Source organism: Trichosurus vulpecula, chromosome 1 (assembly GCF_011100635.1).
Source record: "Trichosurus vulpecula isolate mTriVul1 chromosome 1, mTriVul1.pri, whole genome shotgun sequence".
In the NCBI taxonomy this organism is placed as follows: Eukaryota; Metazoa; Chordata; class Mammalia; order Diprotodontia; family Phalangeridae; genus Trichosurus; species Trichosurus vulpecula.
Window position 1 is genome coordinate 73,337,057 of NC_050573.1, and position 18,913 is coordinate 73,355,969.

General features: G+C 49.4%; 2 protein-coding genes across 6 annotated transcripts; one reads left to right on the top strand and one right to left on the bottom strand.

The window, feature by feature from the left end:
- The first annotated feature begins 1,837 nt into the window (after positions 1–1,837).
- On the top strand, positions 1,838–4,543 carry CRB3 (crumbs cell polarity complex component 3). 3 transcript variants are annotated; one of them, XM_036755543.1, is made up of 5 exons: positions 1,838–1,910; positions 2,176–2,334; positions 3,170–3,240; positions 3,561–3,704; positions 4,120–4,543. In XM_036755543.1, exons 2-5 carry the CDS (start codon positions 2,256–2,258, stop codon positions 4,174–4,176), a joined length of 351 nt encoding a protein of 116 aa, XP_036611438.1. In that variant the 5' UTR covers positions 1,838–1,910; positions 2,176–2,255; the 3' UTR covers positions 4,177–4,543. The 3 variants fall into 3 exon arrangements, with proteins under 3 accessions (XP_036611438.1, XP_036611432.1, XP_036611435.1); XM_036755537.1 differs by having other exon boundaries at positions 3,561–4,543; XM_036755540.1 differs by lacking the exon at positions 1,838–1,910 and having other exon boundaries at positions 2,074–2,334; positions 3,561–4,543.
- A 1,033-nt stretch (positions 4,544–5,576) lies between these two features.
- DENND1C (DENN domain containing 1C) lies at positions 5,577–15,782 on the bottom strand. 3 transcript variants are annotated; one of them, XM_036769109.1, is made up of 23 exons: positions 15,672–15,782; positions 13,246–13,310; positions 13,050–13,093; positions 12,776–12,825; positions 12,412–12,531; positions 12,055–12,082; positions 11,894–11,974; positions 11,672–11,746; positions 11,098–11,151; positions 10,857–10,967; positions 10,168–10,268; positions 10,013–10,058; positions 9,830–9,931; positions 9,005–9,130; positions 8,631–8,732; positions 8,451–8,541; positions 8,285–8,325; positions 8,047–8,118; positions 7,385–7,429; positions 7,192–7,299; positions 6,931–6,998; positions 6,661–6,859; positions 5,577–6,130 (listed from the first exon to the last, which is right to left on the bottom strand). In XM_036769109.1, the coding sequence occupies exons 1-23, from the start codon at positions 15,686–15,688 to the stop codon at positions 5,738–5,740; spliced, it is 2,139 nt and encodes a 712-aa protein (XP_036625004.1). In that variant the 5' UTR covers positions 15,689–15,782; the 3' UTR covers positions 5,577–5,737. The 3 variants fall into 3 exon arrangements, with proteins under 3 accessions (XP_036625004.1, XP_036624998.1, XP_036625009.1); XM_036769103.1 differs by having other exon boundaries at positions 12,055–12,124; XM_036769114.1 differs by lacking the exon at positions 15,672–15,782 and having other exon boundaries at positions 12,055–12,124; positions 12,668–13,093; positions 13,246–13,299.
- Positions 15,783–18,913: the final 3,131 nt, after the last annotated feature.

An 18,913-nucleotide genomic window follows, 5' to 3' on the forward strand; every position in this document is an offset into this window, starting at 1 on the left:
GGGAAGACAGTGGTGCTCCTGACAATATTAGGGATGTTAGGAAGAGGGTCAATTGAGGGAGGAGAGCTATTGAGCTCAGTTTTGGACGTGTTGAGTTTAAGATGTCTATAGGACATCCAGTTAGAGATGGCTAATAGAGGAGAGCAGAGGGGCTATAAGGCAACTCAGTTCAGATAATTTTGGAATGCCACTGTGTACCCCCATACAAATGTGTCCCTACAGATTGAGAGGCAATGTAGTGTCACAGAACAAATGCTGGATTTGGAGTTAAGGTACATGAGTCCAAATCCTGCCATTGCCACTACCTGTGTGATAACCTTTCTGAGCCTGTAAAATGAGGGGTTGGAGTAGATGAGGTTCCTTCAAGCTATATTCATCATCTATTACGAATTTATGACCCCATGTGCCACATATAGGTGTGTCTTTACATAGGTGTTCTCCCATGAAGTCATATTTCCAAGCCAGAGTGTTTCTAGTTAATTTCCCCTTCCTTACAGGTGTGGCTCAGAAGCATTTCCCCTCCCTCTTTATCATTATCTTCTAACTATCCAGTTGTTGCCCTGGCGATTTCCTAGGACTGGTGGAATCTGGTGATTCCTCAGTCAGATAAATCTTGCCTGAATTTTCCCATATAGGTGTGTTCCCTCTTATCAGATATGTTTCACTCACTGAGATGTTTCATTCACATTACAGGTGTGTGACCCCTACCTGTTAAAACTACGTCCATAAAACTATGCCCATAACAGATGGGTCTTCCCCAACAGGTATATGGTTCCTCTTAACAAATCTGTCCCTTATTTTAGGTATTTCCCCCAACAATTATGTTCCCATTACAAAGATGACCTCCTTCATGTTTTCCCTCTCCTTTTGAGTCATTTTTTTCAATCATGTCCAACTCTTCATGACCCCTTTTACGGGTTTTCTTGGCAAAGATCCTGGAGTGGTTTGCCGTTTTCTTTTCCAGCTCATTTTACAGATGAGGGAACTAAGGCAAAACGGGTTAAGTGACTTGCCCAGAGTCACACAGCTAATTAGTGTCTGAAGCTGGATTTGAACTCAGGAAGATGAGTCTTTCTGACTCCAGGCTAGGCATTCTGTCCACTGTGCCACCTAGCGGCCCTTTAGACCTCCCTTAACAGTGTAGGTTTACCCCCATTAATGGTTTTTGCTTCCTCCATCACAGGTGTATGATTTCCCAAACAGTGTTTATTTCTCCAATAGGAGTCCCCCTAAAAGATGTGACTCCTATGACAGTTTTGTGGTCCCTTTACAGGTTTGTCCTTCCCAACAGGTGTAACCCCTTTTACAAATGTGTCTTTCCTAAAAATTTGTCTCTCCATTTAAAGTATGTCCCCTCACCAGGTGTGTACCTATTAAGTTACAGTAGTGTGCCCCTCATTATGTTTTGACTCCATTAAAGGTGTGTATTCTCCCAATACAAGTCCACATCTCTCCAAAACATATTTTTACCCGTGTTTCTCATCACAGATGTATTCCCCCATGGGTCTAATCCCCCATTACAGGTGTATGCTTCCTAATAGATATATGTCTCCCTGCTACAGGCATGATTCTCCCTACAGATGTGTGTCCCATTACAGATGTGGCCCCACTCCCACCAGTATGTCTCCTTAACAGATGTTTCCCATTACAGATGTATCCTCTGTTACAGGGTTATATACCCCAGTACAGTCATTCCACCTTACAGGTGTGTGTCCTCTGTTACAGGTGTGTCCAACTTAGCCCAGCCGCCTTACCTGGGGCTCAGGTGCACAGACAGGAAGTGCGCTCCCCCTCCCAGGTGAGTGACTAAACTTTCCGGGTCACGTGAGCGGGTGGAGCCGGCCGGAGAAGACTGAGGGACCGAAGGACTGACTGCCAGGCTGGGGACCAGAGCTGAAAGCTGGCGCCAGGTAGGGGGTGGGGCAGTTCAGCCCCAACTCTTCCCTTCCTTCAGCTTCCCTCTTCGACCCCAGACCTTCTTCCGGGCCAAGCTAGGTTAATCTTTAATTCCAAGCTGGGAAAAGCGGATGGGGGAGCTGGGAGGCGGGACTCCTGAGTTCCTTCTGGGCTCGGGGCACCTGCCCTGCAGGGCTCCTGGGTCTGTCCCTCCCCTTCCCCTCCCCCTCCTGGATCTTGGGCTCTCTCCTTTCTTCCCCTCTCCTTTCCCCTTCACAGTAGCCTGAGATGCAATAGCCACCGGAGTTCGGGAGCCAGGTCAGCTGAGGCATAGGCCTGGTTCGGTTCCCCAGGGGCCCATGGCGAGCAGCCCTGGCCTGGGCCTGTGCTTGGCACTGAGCCTGCAACTATTGAACCCCCAGCCCACCTTGGCCCAGAGTAAGTAACTTCAAGGTATTGGTGCCTGGCTTTCTTATATCCCTGGTCAGAGGTGAGGGCCAGGGTGCTTAGGTCCTCAGCCCTGATTGAAGGGGGACAGATTAGAGGTAGGATTCTAGGGGGATAACTTTCAGGATATACAGTTAGAACTGGAGCCCAAGGACATAGATCTTTTGTTTGGGGGGTGGGGAATCTCTACGGGATGCCTGGAGAGCAGGGAGGTAGTCCTAGCTGGGGATCCCAGGAAGGATAAGTTTAGGTTGGAGAAACCAGCTGGAAGCCAGGATATTTGGATCTCCTCCTGGGAAAAGTCTTAGAACTTGTGTCCCGAGAATGGGTTAGGGCAGGATGCCAGGATACCTGGGGTGAGGAGGGGGAAGGTATTCAGAGCTAGGAGAATAGTATGCCAGAGTTTGGGGAAGAGGGTCAGGGGTTGGATTAGGTTTTGTCCTTCTGGGTTCTCTCTGACCCATACTGTATCCCGGCAAAGTCCCTTAAAGGAAAAGGGGTGGAGCTTGAAGGGGGACAAGAGCCAAGGAAACTGGGTAGGGGGAAATCTAGTTTCTGCTCATGAACTGGACACAGGTATTCTGGGATCCTCAGCTAGCTGGAGCCTTCTTGGGGAGTGGCTCTAATCATTCTACCAGTTTCGGGAGCCTGGGGGAGGGGGACTTAGGTGAGTCAGGCACTCCTGGTCTAAGTAAGTAGTAAAGGCCATGCCCACAGCCTGGGGTTGATATGGCCTGAGGGGGGAGAGGGAGGGGGCAATGGTGTTAAGTTTTGTTTGTGACTGCAGGAACCCATTCCTTCCCCCTTGATTCCTTTTCTCCCTTAGATACTGGCAACGCTGGGTATGAAAACAACACTACTACCCCTTCCACAGCACCACCAGCCAGTGGGGCCCTGGTGAGTTTGGGGGAGGGGGAATGGTTTCCCTAGTAATATATGATGAGGGGAAGCAGGATTTTAGTCACTCTATGACCTTGACCCAAATTCTCTTTTGGCCTCTATCTCCCCATCTGTAGAGTAGAATGGGAGTGGGGTGGGACTTGATGTTCCTTGGCAGATCGAATGGTTCAATGTTATAATGTCCTTTCCAACCTGACCCTTTTTACATAGAAGCTCCATGTGTGGCAAATGGAGGGGTGTGTGTAGATATGTGGGGAGGGGAATGAAGGAAGATCCATGCATGCCTTCTCAGTCGGTGACTCCCCTCTTTCCCCCAGTCCCAGGGTGCAGTCACTGCCATCATCACTGTATTCTCAGTCCTGGGTATCCTCCTCCTGGTAGTGGCACTGGTCCTGCTGGGCCGCAAGCTTCGTGAGAAACGCCAGACAGAGGGCACCTACCGGCCCAGCAGCGAAGAGCAGGTGGGTGCCCGGGCTCCACCACCCCCCAACCTGAAGCTTCCCCCCGAGGAGCGGCTCATCTGAGCACTGCATCCCCCCTCTTCCTGCACGTAACCCCATACCCCATTTCTGCTTTTGGACCTGCCTGCCATTGGGCACTCAATCACTTTGACAATCTACTTCAGGAAGCATCTGGAGTAACAGATGCTAGGGACTGGCAGGGAGTGGGTAGGAGGGTGCTGGCTGAGCTGCTGGCCATGGTCACCTTCACTGCACCACCAAGCCTGCTGTGGACTCCTGCCTTTGGTCTGTGGACACTGGCCTGGGACTGGCGGCTACTACTTCTCCTTTTCCTGACCCTAGCTGTGGTGGCCACCTGGCCCTCTCCCCTGGTGGCCTGCTTCTGCCTTTCAACCCTGGTCTCCTTGCCTTTCAGTTGTCCCACGTGACTGAAGCAGCCCCAGGTCCCCAGGACTCGAAGAACAAGGCGTAGGGCTGGGTGTCCTGCTGGGGTTAGGGTGGGTGCAAAAGGTTTGGGCCCCCTTTGTGGGGAGGGGCAGAGACTTTGGTGGGCACTGAAATGGAGCACCCCTTCCCCCTCCCCAGGCCATTTGATTAACATTCCACTCTCCCTGTGGCCACTTAACTCTCTCAGGACTAATCTTCCCCTCTGGGTGAATAATAATAGGCATTTGAACTGAAAAGAAGGTGCTTGGAAAAGTCTTCCGCCCCTTCTGAAAAACCTCCCCCACCTCCTTTCACTGAAACTTCCTCTCCCTTTCCTTCGCCACTACCTCCAGTTCCCTAGAACTGTTCCTGGGAGAGGCTGCTTGATTTGTATTTTTTATAAAGATGGTCATAAGGTCAAACCCAGTACTTGGTCGAGTAGTGGTTGGGGTATGGGGCTGATGCGCTGGGGGATAATGGCGGATAGTAATAAGTTTTTCCAAGCACACACCCTAGCTCACCTGATTTGCAAAGGCCCCTTTCTGCTCTAAACCCTGATTCTTTTACTAATGAAAGCAAACCAGGGTTTAATGCTTTACAGCGATTCTAAATCTAGAGCCAGTGCCATTCCCACTTATGGGTGACTCTCGAGGGGGTACCATAGCTAGGGGGGAAGAGTAATAGTCATTTCTCTGGTGCTTTTAAAAGTTTGCAGAATGCTGTACCCACACGATCTCAACGAAGCCTACCCACAACCCCATGGAATAGATGCCAAAGGTGTTAACATTCATTTTACAGATGAGGAGACGGGTTCACGTACTCAGTTGCTGTACCTGTGAAATAGCTTAGCTATTGGTCGTCTGAACCTATGTCTTCCTGGCTCCCAGTCTAGCTCACTACACCAACCCATTCAGTTTGGACTAGGGCTCAGATCCCTGCTATCTTACTACTTGCTGGAAGATGGGTCTTGGTTTCCTCAGATCTAAAAGACTAGCTTATCTACCAGCTAGCTGCTAGGGGGAGCCATAGTGCACAAAGTGGTGGCCTGCAGTCAAGATGACTCATCTTTCTGAGTTCCAAATTTGACTTCAGACATTTACTAGCTGTGTGACCCTGGGCAAGTCATTTAACCCTGTTTGCCTTAGTTTCTTCATCTGTAAAAATGAGCTGGAAAAGGAAATGACAAACTATTATCTTTGCCAAGAAAACCCCAAATGGGATCATAGAGTCGGGACACAACCGAATGTCTACCAGTTGCAAACCCTTTGTCCCTAGGTGACATCTGAAACAAACCCAGATTTCCAGACTCCTCATTGATTCCTGCATGTCGTTTTTCTAGGGGAGCTAACTCAATCTGGCTGGGAAAGTCTGAGGGCTGCCAAGTAGCAGAGTCTGGCATGTGTATAGAACAATCCTGCCTCCCCCAGAAGTGAGGATGGAGGTCACTGGCACTGGACAAACAGCTTTATTGGGGAGGGGGCGGTGACATCAAGGCCTAGGCCTTGGTACTACAAGTGAAACTGGTATTGTATGGGAGTGGTAGGAAAAACCTAAATTAGTCATTGGATTTTTTTTTCCTCTGCCTGGTCTGACCAGAGGAATTGCCCCTAACCCTCAAACTGCTTTTTGAGCTGAGCCACCCTGGGCTGAATGGAGACCCTCTCTCTGAGGCCTGGGGGGACCCCTCTACCGGTGTTTTGGGGAATACAAACAGGGCTGGGGGGCCTACATTCTGCACAGATGGTGGGAGTCTCAGGCTCCACCGAGACTTGGGAGGACTGAGGTACATCAAGGGTCCCAGAGGGCAGCAACTTCGACTCTAGAATTTCTTCTTCAGCCAGGAAGGGCTGATGACTTGGGGAAGGGACTTGGGGGACCCCAGTCTCCCCAGAGGTTTGGGAAACCCTGGGTTCTTCTGATCCATGACTGGGAAGAGCTGCAGTAGGGACTGAGGAGTATAGCAATTGTTCCTTTGAAGGTTCTTCCTCTTCTAGGTGTATCTGGTGGGGAGAAGGTAAAGAAAAATCAGCTGAATGGCTGTATTGGGCAGATTTAATGGAGCACTTGAGGTACAACCAAAGTTCTTAACTCACAGTATTTCCCTACCATGGGATGGGCTGCCTGGAGATAGTAAGATCCCCTCCGCTAAAGGTCTTTAAGCTAAAAACTGGAGGGCTACTAGTTGGGGACCAGACTTGGAAATGAAAAAGGCTCTAGATGTCATTTAGTCCAATCTCATCTTATAGATGAATCAGGTGTGGAGAGGTTGAAAGACTTGCCCGAGGTCACATTTACTAAGTGGTAGAAATAAGAGGATTCTTGTTAAGCTAGGTGTCCAGTAAAATCCCTAATGGCTACGATATGCATTATTGTATGGGGGTAGAAAAAAGTCCAGATATCTTGGGGAGCTGGGTGTGTGCCCTGGAGACGTGATGGAGCTACTGGAGTCAATGGCACCCCTCCCCCCAGTTAGGGTGAACAGTCCAGTGGGGTAGGGAGGTGAGCAGGAGGTCCTAAAAAGGGGGCTCACCAAGTTGAAACAGCTGCCCCGGCCCAAGTGGCAGCTGTCCAAGCTATGGCTGGGGTGCAAAGCGGGGGATTCTCCAGGCCCAGACATCCCAATGCTGAGATTGTCAAGGATCTCCCCAAGCAGGTCCAGTTCTGTGCCCAGGAAGTTGCTGTCCAAGTCCTCTAGTCCCCAGGGGTCCTTGGGCTCAGAGAGAGGTTCCCTAAGGGAGGAGAGAGGACTTCGCCGCCTGTCCCAAATCCGGAATCCCAGCCCCAGAGGAACCCAACCTACCTTTGTTCTTCTCGAGGCACCTCATCCTCAAGTTGGGATTGGGACCTCCGGGGACGCAAGGGCCTGGACTGGAAGGGACACAGTGGGGAGGTTAGCAATTCCAGACTTTCTCCTTCAAGGTGCAAAGTGGGTGTTGGGTTTTGGTCATGTGTCCAGGTGGTAATTTGGTACATGTAGTCAAGGTGCAAAGTGGGTGTTGGGTTTGGGTCATGTACCCAGGTGGTAATTTGGTACCTATAAGGGTAAGTGGGTGCTCCTTACCTGGCCAAAGTGGTGGGTGATGGGCAGACGGTGTTGAAGACGTTCTGAGCGGGTGTCAGGGGCTGGGATCCGGAGAGAACCTCCCCTCTGCAGCAAGGAGTCACTATCCTGGGGGGTTGGGGGGAGGTTCCTAAGCCAAAAATCCCTCCTAACTCCACTTCCAGGACTCCCAGTCAGTCTCTCTCTGTCTTACCTTGTACCTTAGCCGATTTTGCACTTCCTTTAGTCCAATCTTGGCCTGGGGATGGGAAAAAGAGGAAATGAGATGTGGTTGGAGGGGATTCTTGGTTAATAATGACTACCATTTGTGAAGCCCTTTTTAAAGTCTGCAAAGTGAATTACATTCCCTCATTTGATCCTCTCAGCCAGGGAAGTAAGAGTTTCATCCCCGTTTTACAGATGGGGAGACTAGTAGTAAAGTCACTTGCCCAGGGTCTTAGGTGTGGGATTTGAACACAGCCAGATCTCCCTGGTTCCCAACCCAATACTGTTCTTTAAGCCACACTGCCTAGGGCTGGGTCAGAAAAGCCCCAAGCACCAAAATTTAGAGGGTGCCAGAATGTAACACAATAGACGGTATAATTTTTTAAAATTTGTTGTATTTCCTTTGTGGAAACGCTTTCTCTACTTGAACCAGGTTTGAGACTAGTTAGCAGGAATACTAGCAGACTGTCCCAAATCCAGGCCTATCAGGTGAGCTCCTCCCCTCCCTCGGTGGTAGCCTCCCTGCCCCTGAGCTCTAGCTGCCAGCTCTGTACTCTTCCCAAGATTCTCTGTCCCCACCTCCCACCCAGTTTGGCCCTTGGCTCTGGTCTCTGCTGCCCTACTCCCATCTCCTGCCCGGATGGTCCTTACAGAGCGGTACATGTTCTTCACGGCTGGCTGGGTTTTGGCTTTCACAGAGTGCAAGAGGGCTCCTCCACCTTTCTGGAAATGGATACAGGAGAGGCTCATAGCTGGGAGTGGGGGGGGCAATGGGGAAGAGGGCTGGGAGGAAAGGAATGGCTAGGTCTTAGAGGAATTGATTGAAGGATAGATAGCTGAGGCCTGGGGGTGTAGGGGGGAGGGAGAGGGGAGGGGAGACTGCTCTTACTTTCAGATTGTCTGCCCAGAGTTGATAGGATCGATGGCTTCCTGGTGTGGGGGAGAAAGAGACTTTAGCTATGGGTCTCCAGATTGGTCTGTTATTCCCCATTCCTCCCCCCACCCCTAGTCAGAGGCCTGGGATAACCCCCAGGGCTGGGAGCCTAATGTCGAACCTGAGGCCAGTCCATTGCTAGTGATCTCCTGCTCAAACAGGTCTGAGAAACCTTCACCAGAATTCAGCTTCTCCAGGCGCTCGTCAATGAACTGGGGAGGGAAGAGTCAGGCAGGTTTATGGCCTGCCCTGGCATGTGGCCACCAGCCCCCCAGTGCCTGTGGCTTTGACTTGGATATACCTGTTTGAAGAGTTGGAGGTGGATGGCACTTTGTCTGAAGGCCTGTAGAGGTCCTGGCTTCTGAGCCAGGAAGGCCTCCTCACTGAACTTCATGGGCTGTCCCTGCAGGGCCATTGCACCCTAAGATGTCTCTCCCATCTTCTTTCACCTTTTTGACCACCACCCCAGCCACAGAGGACTAACCTTGATTGCACCCCATCACCATCACCTAGCTGAGCTGACTAAAAGGAAATTAAGTAATAGAACCCAAGAATCCTTTTCTATCTGCACCCATGCCCATACCCTAGTGGTTTCAGTGACTGAGGAGTTCTGCCCCCCAAACCCAGTAGTCTAATCCCTTCCCCCAGGGCCTGGGCATCTGGATGTCTGCTCACGTGACTGTAGATCAGCGCATCTCTGTAGCCACCAAAAAGCAGAGCTTGGGCCCTCAGGAAGAGTCGAGATACACCATCACCAGCAGCCAAAGCTTCTTTTCTTAGCCTTAGTCTCAGGAGAGACACCTGGTCCGGGGAGAGGTAGAACAAGGATGCCTGAGAGGGAGCATCTTCCCCTTCCTCCCTCTGGCAGGCACATAAGGCACTCAGCCCCCAGAACATGAACATGTCATAATGCTGGAGACTTAAGATTGAAGGGTCTCTGGGAAGGGGTTGGTTTATACAGAATGGGAAATGACAGGGTTGGGAACATCAAGCTGAAAGGCACCTTTGGAGACTGGAGCTGTAAAGGACCATGGCGATCTTCCAATACAAAACCCTCATTTTGCATATGAGGAAAGAGGCCCCAAGAAGTTAAGGCAGGAAGATTTAAAGTTAAGCGCTCTACCTGCCACACCATAGTTCCCTCATCAAATCCAGCCTCCGTATTTTGCAGAAGGGGAAGCCAAGACCTAGGGTGTGAATGAACAGTAATATACTCAAGGTCACGCTGAATTCTGAACAAAGAAGGGCAAGAATTCAGGTCTCCACATTCCTGGTCTACGATTTCCACAACTCTTAGATGGTGCCTCATTTTCTGGGAACACAAGGAGATGGGGTCCCTGGGAGCATTTTGCATCCTCCTCCTCTGTAAAAAGAGTGATCTATGTATGCCCTAGCTTGTGCCCAGACAGGCTTGGAGTGGGATAAGAGAAGGTAGGAAACAGTGGTCAAAGAGAGACATAGGGAGCCTTGAAGGAGGTCACAGGGCAGGTGAGGACTGACCACATCTGGGGGCAGTGTCTCCACATCCTGGAATGGCGACTCCAACGTGTTTGTATCCACATTCAGGATGACCACATCTTCCAGGGCCTTGTCCCGCACCCTCTGAAGGGAGAGAGGCAGGTTGCCTTCTAATTTCTGGGGTTGAGGGAGTCAACTGTTTCTTTGTTTGCCAACCTGACTCACCTCAATGAGGCTGGTATGGACACCAATGAGGTAAGGCATGGGGGCACTGCAGGCAGAGGGAGAATGAATCAGATAAGGGAAGGGAGAGAAAGCTAGCTTCAGGAGGTCACCATGCTCAGGGCCTGCCTGCTTCCACACCCCATTTGACTCCTCACCAGCAGTAGTCCAGCAAGTGAGGGGGCAGTGTGGGGATGAGAATATGTTCCCAGTGCATAGGATACAGCAAGCCACAGGATGCATGGACACAGGCGGTCAGCTGGGAATGATGGAGATCCAAAGAGAAGAAGTAGTTAAGGGCCCACCACCCAACTATACAGGCTCCCACAGTCTCCTAGGTCCTCCAACACCGGGCCCTCCTATCCTCCAGTCCCTTTCTCCAGTGTTTCTGGCTCCTCCCACTCCACATTCATTCCCTATCACTAGAGCTCCACGGTTAATTTCCCATCCATAGATACTCCTTCCTCTCATACCTGTCCCCACTCCTGGACCCCTGGAGCAAGCACCCTTATTCATATTCCTGATTCAGATTCTCTTATCCTCAGAGATTCTCTTATCCCTCCACGTTTAATTCCTGGGCCTGTGGGCCCTCTAGCCCCCAGGTTCCCACTGGTCTCCAGTAACCTGTCCTTTGTGTTCCCTTTCCCACCAAAGGGAGCCTTGATCCTCATCCTTCCTTCTCTCACCCTAGAGACTCAGGGCCCTTGGAGCCACTGCCACCATTTCTGAATAATCCCAGCCCCTGGATTCTCATTTCTATTCCTCTGGTCCTTAGGATCCCACTACCCTAGTCTCTGTTCCTCCCATTTTCACACCTGGTCAGGGCAGAAATGGAGCTGGACCTCACCGTGCTGAGTTTGCTGGCAGTGAGCAGAACTCTCCGCTCACTGAGCAGAGAGCTATAGAGGCCCACGATGTTCTCTGAAGCCACAGCCACCACCAGCTCTGTCAGGTTTCTCTGCAAGCAGTTGGATAGATAAGGGGCAGCAGTGCCATCTGGGCCAGAAGCCTCTGCCTCTGGCCAGCCCAAGCTCCTGCCCTCACCCCTGCCCAGCCTCGTCTTGCTCCCTGGTTGAATCTCAACTCACATTTTCTGGGATGGAGGGCAGGCATCCAGAATCTGGAGCAATGAAGCAGGAGAGCTGAGGGTGGGGAGTGATATCAAGGCTTCAGATCAGGCAGGTTCTTGACTTCCAGATCTCTAAAGGAATCTGGCTTCCCCATAATTTTCTCACCACTCCCTTCTTGATTACTCCTGGCATTTGTTATCAGATCTCTCTACCCCCCTCCAAACTAACCCAAGCCCTCCACTTGATCTCTACTGGCTTTTAACACCAACTTCTGAAAGAAGCACACCAGTCCCAACAAATTTCCATACCATCCCTGTGGAGTTTCACAAGGTAATACCATTAGATTTGCATCAAAATACCTCATTAGGCTCCACCAGGTCTACTAGTGGTAAAATACTTAAAACCTACTTTGATTCCCTACTAGGTCCTCTTTTGACATCTACCAGAGCCCCACTGGATCTTGCCACCAATTTTCCTGACAAGATAGGTAACTGGATCCTACTTGAGGTCCCTCCTATTCTCTGCAGTTTCCTAGATGCTTCACTTCCTGCCCCCAGACACTAGTTCCTACCCTAGCCCTTTCCCTATTCACCAGTTGGTTGGTCCCAGGTGCAGGAGGAAGGGAGCTGGGGTGACTGGTAATTCTTATCTTGCCCTCCTGTGGGTCCTGAGGATCCAAATTGAAAGGTAGGGGTGAAGAATGGAGTCAATGCACTTTTCCAGTCCATCCCAAGAGGCTGATTACCAGGCTGTCCTCTCCCAGCTGGAATCCTGAAGTAGTGGAGACCCAGGTATTCCGGAATGGGGTACGTACCAGGGACAGTCCCAAAGGGGCCTCTGGCCCAGGTACTGGATGCAGATACAAGGTAGAGAGAAGTTCTTCAGCCTCAGAGACCTGTGAGTGGAGGCAGGAGAGCTCAGGGAAGCAGGGGACAAGAAGGTAGGGGAGAGAGGGGAGAGGAAAAGAGGCCTCACCTGATCCTGGGCTAACAGGTCCCCAACACTGTTGAGCAGTTTGTAGAAAACCTCAAACCAGGGTAGATCACTGAGGGGAGAAGGGGCAGCTGGCTCTGGGGTGGAGCAGGATCCCATCCCCCTTCCATCCCAGCCCCTGGGTAACAGGGCTAGAATAGAACATCCAAGCTAGAAGGAACCTTAGAGAGTATGTCATTTGAGCATGCTCCCCTCCACCCCCTAGCTTTTGACAGATGGGTCTCACAGAGCGGATGGGAACTTACCCAAGCTGCACAGCTAATCCGTGACAGAACTAGGAACAACCTAGGCCTGCTGGCCCCCAGCCCATGTTCAATCCCTGCTCCCCCCACCCCCAACCTGAGTATGCAGAGGCAGCTCCTGGCGCTGGTCCCCAGGCGGCAGAAGCCAAATCTTCGGCTCCCAGCCAAGTCGGTTAGGACAAAGGTGAAGTGCTGGGCAGCTAGACTGTGGCCTGCCCTGGTGAATGTGGGGAGGGAGGGAAAGCCACTCAATGCCTCCACCCACCTCATGCAGGCTCCCAGGCCCACTCCCCTCTAGCAGAGCACAAATCCATCCCACCCATCAGTCTCTCCTCTCTCCCTTCCAGCCTCACCGGCCCTTTGTCCTGCTCTTTCCCTCTGCCCATATCTCTGTCTCTCTGACTGTGCATGGCTCTGTGCCCTGGTGTTCCCTCTCTGTATCTCTTTCCATTTCTCCTCACCTTTCCAAATCGAAAGGGAAACAGAACTTGGGTACCGTTTGCATTAATTCCTAGGGATGGAAATAGAGGCAAAGGAGCTTGGCCAGGGGCAGGGTTTTGGGAGGTGGGGAAGGTCCAGACCTGGACACAGAGGCCTCTACACCCCCCCATCAGGACCTGGACATCGGGGTTCTATTGCCCCTCCCCACCCCTCTCCTTGGTTGGGGCCCCCACAGAGGAGGAAGGGGATGGTAGGGTTGGGGCCCTGGCTTCTGGGGCAGGGATGGGCACATACCTGATCACAGAAATCCTTAGGGAATTGGCGCAAGATGGGGGGTGCTGCAGGGACAGTTGGTTAGTGAGCTCAAGACCTCCCAAACAACCCAGACTTCCCTGTTGCCACCCCCAGCCTCAACTCAAGGGCCTCACCATCTATACTCTTTTTTTCTATCCTCATCTTGACCCTACCAGATGGAACTCCCTCAACTTACCCTCCTGCAGAGAGGTGGGGTAGGCAGCCTCAAAGAACCAAGCAAATGTGCTCTTCGGATCCTCCCTGGGGAACAAAGAGAGGTGGGGAGGGCTGAGGCTCTAGTAACTCAGGTACCTAGGGGTGTGTCTGTGTGTCCACCTGCTTATCTAGGGGTCTCTGGGTAACACACTGGATAGAATGTTTGAAGTCCTGAGTTTGAACCCTTATTAAGCCTGGCAAATCATTTAACCTCTCTCATCAGCAGCCAAGGGGTGCAGTGGATAGATAGCATGCCAGGCCTGAAGTCAGGAAGAAAGACCTGAGTTCAAATCCAGTCTCAAACACGTACTAGCTCTATGACCCTGGGCAAGTCACAACCTCTGTTTGCCTCAGTTTCCTCATCTGTAAAGCAAGGATAATAACAGCATCTACTTCCAAAGGTTGTCAGGAGGATCAATTGTAAAGTGCTTACCCCAGTGCCTGGCACATAGTAAGCATTATGTAAATGTTAGCTATTATCATTATCTATAAAAATGGAGGTTATTGTGAGGATGAAGAGATAACACGTGGAAATCTCTTTGTAAACCTTAAAGTATCACAGACATATTATGTGCTTCTTCCATATCAGCTCTATGACTTATTAAGAGTATGACCCTGAGCAATTTTAAACAAAATGTAATCCATTAAACATTTATTAATTGCTGACTTTATACAGAGCATTGTATACAGCTCTGGGTGGTCAACAAGAGTTTAAATAATGCATTGCCCCTACTCCCATGGGGCTTAAGGTCTAGGAGGAAGATATGATTCACATACAATGATAGTGCAAATAATACTTGATAAGTGTTTTAAGGACTGAAGGTACAAAGGACTGAAGTGCAAGCTAAGGGGAAAAATCCTTATTAACAAGAAGAATCAGGAAAGGTTCATGGAGGAGGCAGCGTCTGAGGTGGGCTTTGTAGGATAGACAGGAGGTCAGTGGGTGAAGGAGAGACAACACGGACTTTCCAGGTGTAGGAAGAAAGCTTATTTTATGAACAGTAAGGATTCAGATCTGGGGACCTCACTTTCCTCACCTGCTAAATGCGTGGGTTGGGCTAGATGACCTTTCAGCTCTGAATCTCAAATCCTTGGCCCTGTCCATATGTCGGGGTCTTTTTCTAGATCTGTCCTCCTCTAATCACAAACCCCCTCGCTAGTTCAAACCCTCATTACCCCTTGCCTGGTTATTTCAATGATCTCCCCACTGGTCTGCCTCAGGTCTCTCTTCACTTCAATTCAGCCTTCACAAACCTGCCAACATGATTTTCCTGAAGCAGAGGTCTGATTGGGCCACCCTTCCATACTTGTAAATTCCACAGGCCCCTTATAACCCTGAGGATCAAGGTCTGACATTTAAAGCTCTTTGCAACCTGGCCCAAGGTACCTTTCCAGTCTTCTTACACATTCCTCCCCTTGACTCCCTCTTCAGTCCAATCAAACTGGCATTCTTCTTGTTCCTCACGCATGATGCTCCATCTCTGTCTCCATATCTTTGGATAGGTTGTCCTACATGCCTGGAATGCCCTTCTTCCCCACCTCCATCTCCTGGAATGCCTAATTTCCTTCCAGACTTGGCTCCTGCCATCTTTTGTATGAAGCCTTTCCAGGTTCACCTAAGCTGTTGTGCATCTCTTGAATCTATTTTGTATAAATAGCTACATATGTGTATTGTCTCCCTTTTTGAATGCCAGCTCCTTGAGGTAAGGATAGTTTTGTTTTCTCTTTGTATACTAGTACCTAATAGATGCCTGGCATACCTAGTAGGTAATTAATAAGAACTTGCTGATTGATCGTTGGCACATATCCCTGGGTCTCTGTGTGTCTTCAATCTCTGTTTTTGTGCCTTTTTCTGTGCTCATGCACAGAACCTCTCATTAACTGCACTGGGAAGGCACAAGATACCTGGGTTCTCTTATCCCCATCATCTATCCCTTCTGGTCACCTCCTAGGATAGCAGTCAGAAGAGCCTACAAAAGTGAGGAAAGATGGAGAGGTAGAGGCAGAGAAACAAAGAAAGACACAAATACAAAAAAGAGGAAGACATGGAGAGACAGAGATAGAGAGACAGAGACAGAGACAGACATGAAAGGAAGGAGGGATGGGGAGATAGAGAGACACACAGAAATTCAGGCCAGCAGAGAGAAAGAGGCCTACATAGAGACAGACCTGGAGACAGGCTGAAGGGGACCAGAGATGATGGAGGCTGCACAGAAAGGTTTTGAAGTGGCTTTAGTAGAACGGTTCTTCTTCCTTAAGGCTATAGCCAGCTCACTCTTCTCCCCATCATCAGATCTGTTCCCTCCCTTCCTGTTTCCCCCCTACCTCAACAAGAAGGGCTCTCTCCGTTCAAGTCTTTACCCCTGGACTATATTTAAGGGTTATGGGGAGATGCCTGGGCCTTACTTGATACCGGATCCCATGGTCCCCCTGCTGAGTGGGTGCAGCACAATGTGGCCAGGACAGGCTTCCCTGGGGGTCCCTACTGGGACCTGTGCTGAGGCAATGGGCCAGGGGTGCTGGGTGCTGGGCCCTTTCTTCTTCCTGTGTGGCTTAGAGAGGAAGTCTGCTGGGTGACGTCCCCGGAGGCAACTCTCCCCTCCCTTGCTGGGTTTGCAGAACCCAGGCACACTGCCTTCTAATTTCCCCCATGAGGAAGTGGGGCTGAGGAGTTGTTTCTGGGTCTAACCAGATCAGAGCCAAAGTAGCCAGAGGCCAGCATCGCACCTTGGGCAAAGTTGGCGTCCTGCTAGATGAACCCACTGGAATTGGTTTGCAACTTGCTGAGATTCTCCTACCTATCCAGAGAACTTGCTTCCCTCCCTTTTCCCCAGGCTCCTTCACCTTGCTCTGTCCCTCCAGCTCTCTATCCCTCTTCCTCTGTCCCTCCTACTGGCTCTTCTGTCACCTTGCTGTCCAGGTACAGGAAGACCACTAGAGGGAGTCTGAGTTGTATAGAGGGAGGACACACACAGAAGGAGGTACTTAGAGAAACAAATAAACACACACCTTCACACCATTTCCTGTTCCTCATGGGGAGAAACAATGAGTGTGGACAAGCACACAGCACCACGCTTCTGACACCAGGGATACTGGTTTGTCAGGAAGCAGGCAGCTGTGGACATAGACATATCCAGAGACTGGGTTCATGTTCCCGGAGCTGCAAGTGCCCACAGTGCCCAACAGCACTGGATTTACTCCAACTGACCTGTGTACAAAATTATATTGTCCTACAGAAAGATGGGAACAGAATTCAGTCGAGACAGACAGAGAGCAAGAGAGAGAGAGACAGAGGGAGACAGAAACAGAGAAAGAGAGGGAGACAAGGGACAGAGACACAGAGACAGACAGACAGAGAGATGGACACAGAGAGACAGAGAGAGAGCAAAGTTGGGGACTGGGCAGGGAAAGAGACAGAGCTAGGTCCTGATGGGAAGCATGCTTGGGACCTGGCTGGTGGGAGCATCAGGGAGAAGAGATTAGGGGATGGAAAGATAACTCTGGACCTGCTCCACTGCATCTACTGCCAGTTCTCCTGAACTTGCTCCTTCTTTGAGTTTAGGGAGTCCTTCCCTGGGCTTGCCTTGTGTTGCTTGACAACTGAATGAGTGAAAGATTGCCTAGCTCCCTACATCATATCCCATCAAGACATCCAGCATGGCCACCTTGCTATTCACCCTACCAAACAGGCCAGGGCAGCCTCCCCATACACTTTCCACTCCTTGCTCTGAATGAAAATCAAATCAATATTACTGTTGCTTTTGTAAACGGCATATTCATGAAGTGTTCTGTGGCTCCAATCACAAAGTTCCTTTCTCTAGTCAACATTCCACCATATCCTTAGATGCACTGTCTTCCCCTATTAGAACATAAACTTAAAGATATGGACAGTCTCACTATTTATTTGTAACCTCTAGCATGGTGTCTGACACATTCTGAGTTGTTAATACATGCTTTTTTAAAAACTTTTTTTTTTGGAGGGGGGAAGGCAGGGCAATTGGGGTTAAGTGACTTGCCCAAGGTCACACAGCTAGTAAGTGTGTCAAGTGTCGGAGGCTGGATTTGAACTCAGGTCCTCCCGACTCCAGGGCTCACTTCACCACCTAGCTGCCCCTAATACATGCTTTTTAATTCATTCATTTACCTAAGAGGGACAGGAGGAAAGTTTATTCAGTGAAAAGTCCAATTAATCAAAGGAAAATGATCCATATATTAAAAAAAATATTGATATCAGCCCTTTTAGTCCTAGCCAAAAACTGGAAACTAAGGAGGTGCCCTTCATTGGATATGGCTAAACAAACTGTGGTATATGAATGTCATGGAATGTTACCATGCCTTAAGAAGTGACAGAATGGACAGTTTCAGAGGAAACTTGGAAGACTGTTATAAACTGATGCAGAGTGAAGCGAGCAACACTGCAGAGATAAACAACTTTGAAAAATTTTAGAAGTCTGACTAACACAAAGATAAACTAAAAGAATGATGATGATGTATGCCACTCACCTCCCGACAGGGATCATGAACTGAAAGTACCGAGACACATTTTCAGATGTGGTCAATATAGGAATTTGTTTTGCTGGACTATGCATGTATCCAAACCTTTATTTTGCCTTTTCTTTTCTTTTTAATTAGCTCAATGGGGGAGGCAGTGAGTGGTGGGGACAGATTATAAAAGAAAGAGTAGCAGTGTCATCAAAGCCAATCACTTTTTGAGAAACTTTGCACCAAAAAACAAGCCCACCTAACACATTCCCATAATATCATAGGTATATAAGCTATATCTATGGGTTCATTATTTTTCATTTAAGATTGGGGGGCAGCTAGGTGACGACGTGAATAGAGCAATGGCCCTGGAGTCAGGAGGACCTGAGTTCAAATCTGGCCTCAGATGCCTGACACACTTACTAGCGGTTTGATCTTGGGCAAGTCATTTAACCCTGATTGCCTCACCTCCACCCTCCAAAAAAAAAAAAAAAAGATTGGCCTCTGTGTTAATAAAATTGCAATCAACTCTAGAAAAAAAAACAAAAGAAAATCCTTGCTTCAGGGAGATGGAATACCCCCAGATCGTCCACAATCAGTTTGAGTTGGAGTCTTCAAAAGCACATGTATGCATACACATGTATACATACAGATGCATGTATACACATGTACACATATGCACTTATATACATACGTGTGTGCATACACATACACATACACATACTCACGTGTATACATACATCTAAGTGTGCATGTTTGCTTTTGTTCCCAAAGTGGATTGTTTAGTTAAAGCCACATGCTCACATCCCAGTCTGATTCTCTGGTATGGAAATGTAAATCATTAGCCAATGGGGAAACCAAGGTACAAGTTGGCAGAGTGGATGAGCTTTATAAGGCCCCTTCCAGTTTTGAAATCTTGATCCTCTTTTCTCTAACAAGCCATTAATTTTAGGAACAGGTAGTGATAAAAAACTAATTTATTGGATTTGCCAAAGAGTTCTTCCACTGCCTTGAATGACAAATAGGCCTTTGTCAGGGACTCAATGTACCTGTCACAGTGAATTCTCAATACTCATACTGTAAAAAAAGGGACAGATTTTGTTGTTTTTTTTAAAGTGTGGTATCAGCGGTATTGGTTCTGTTGCTGACTACGTGCGTAATCATAA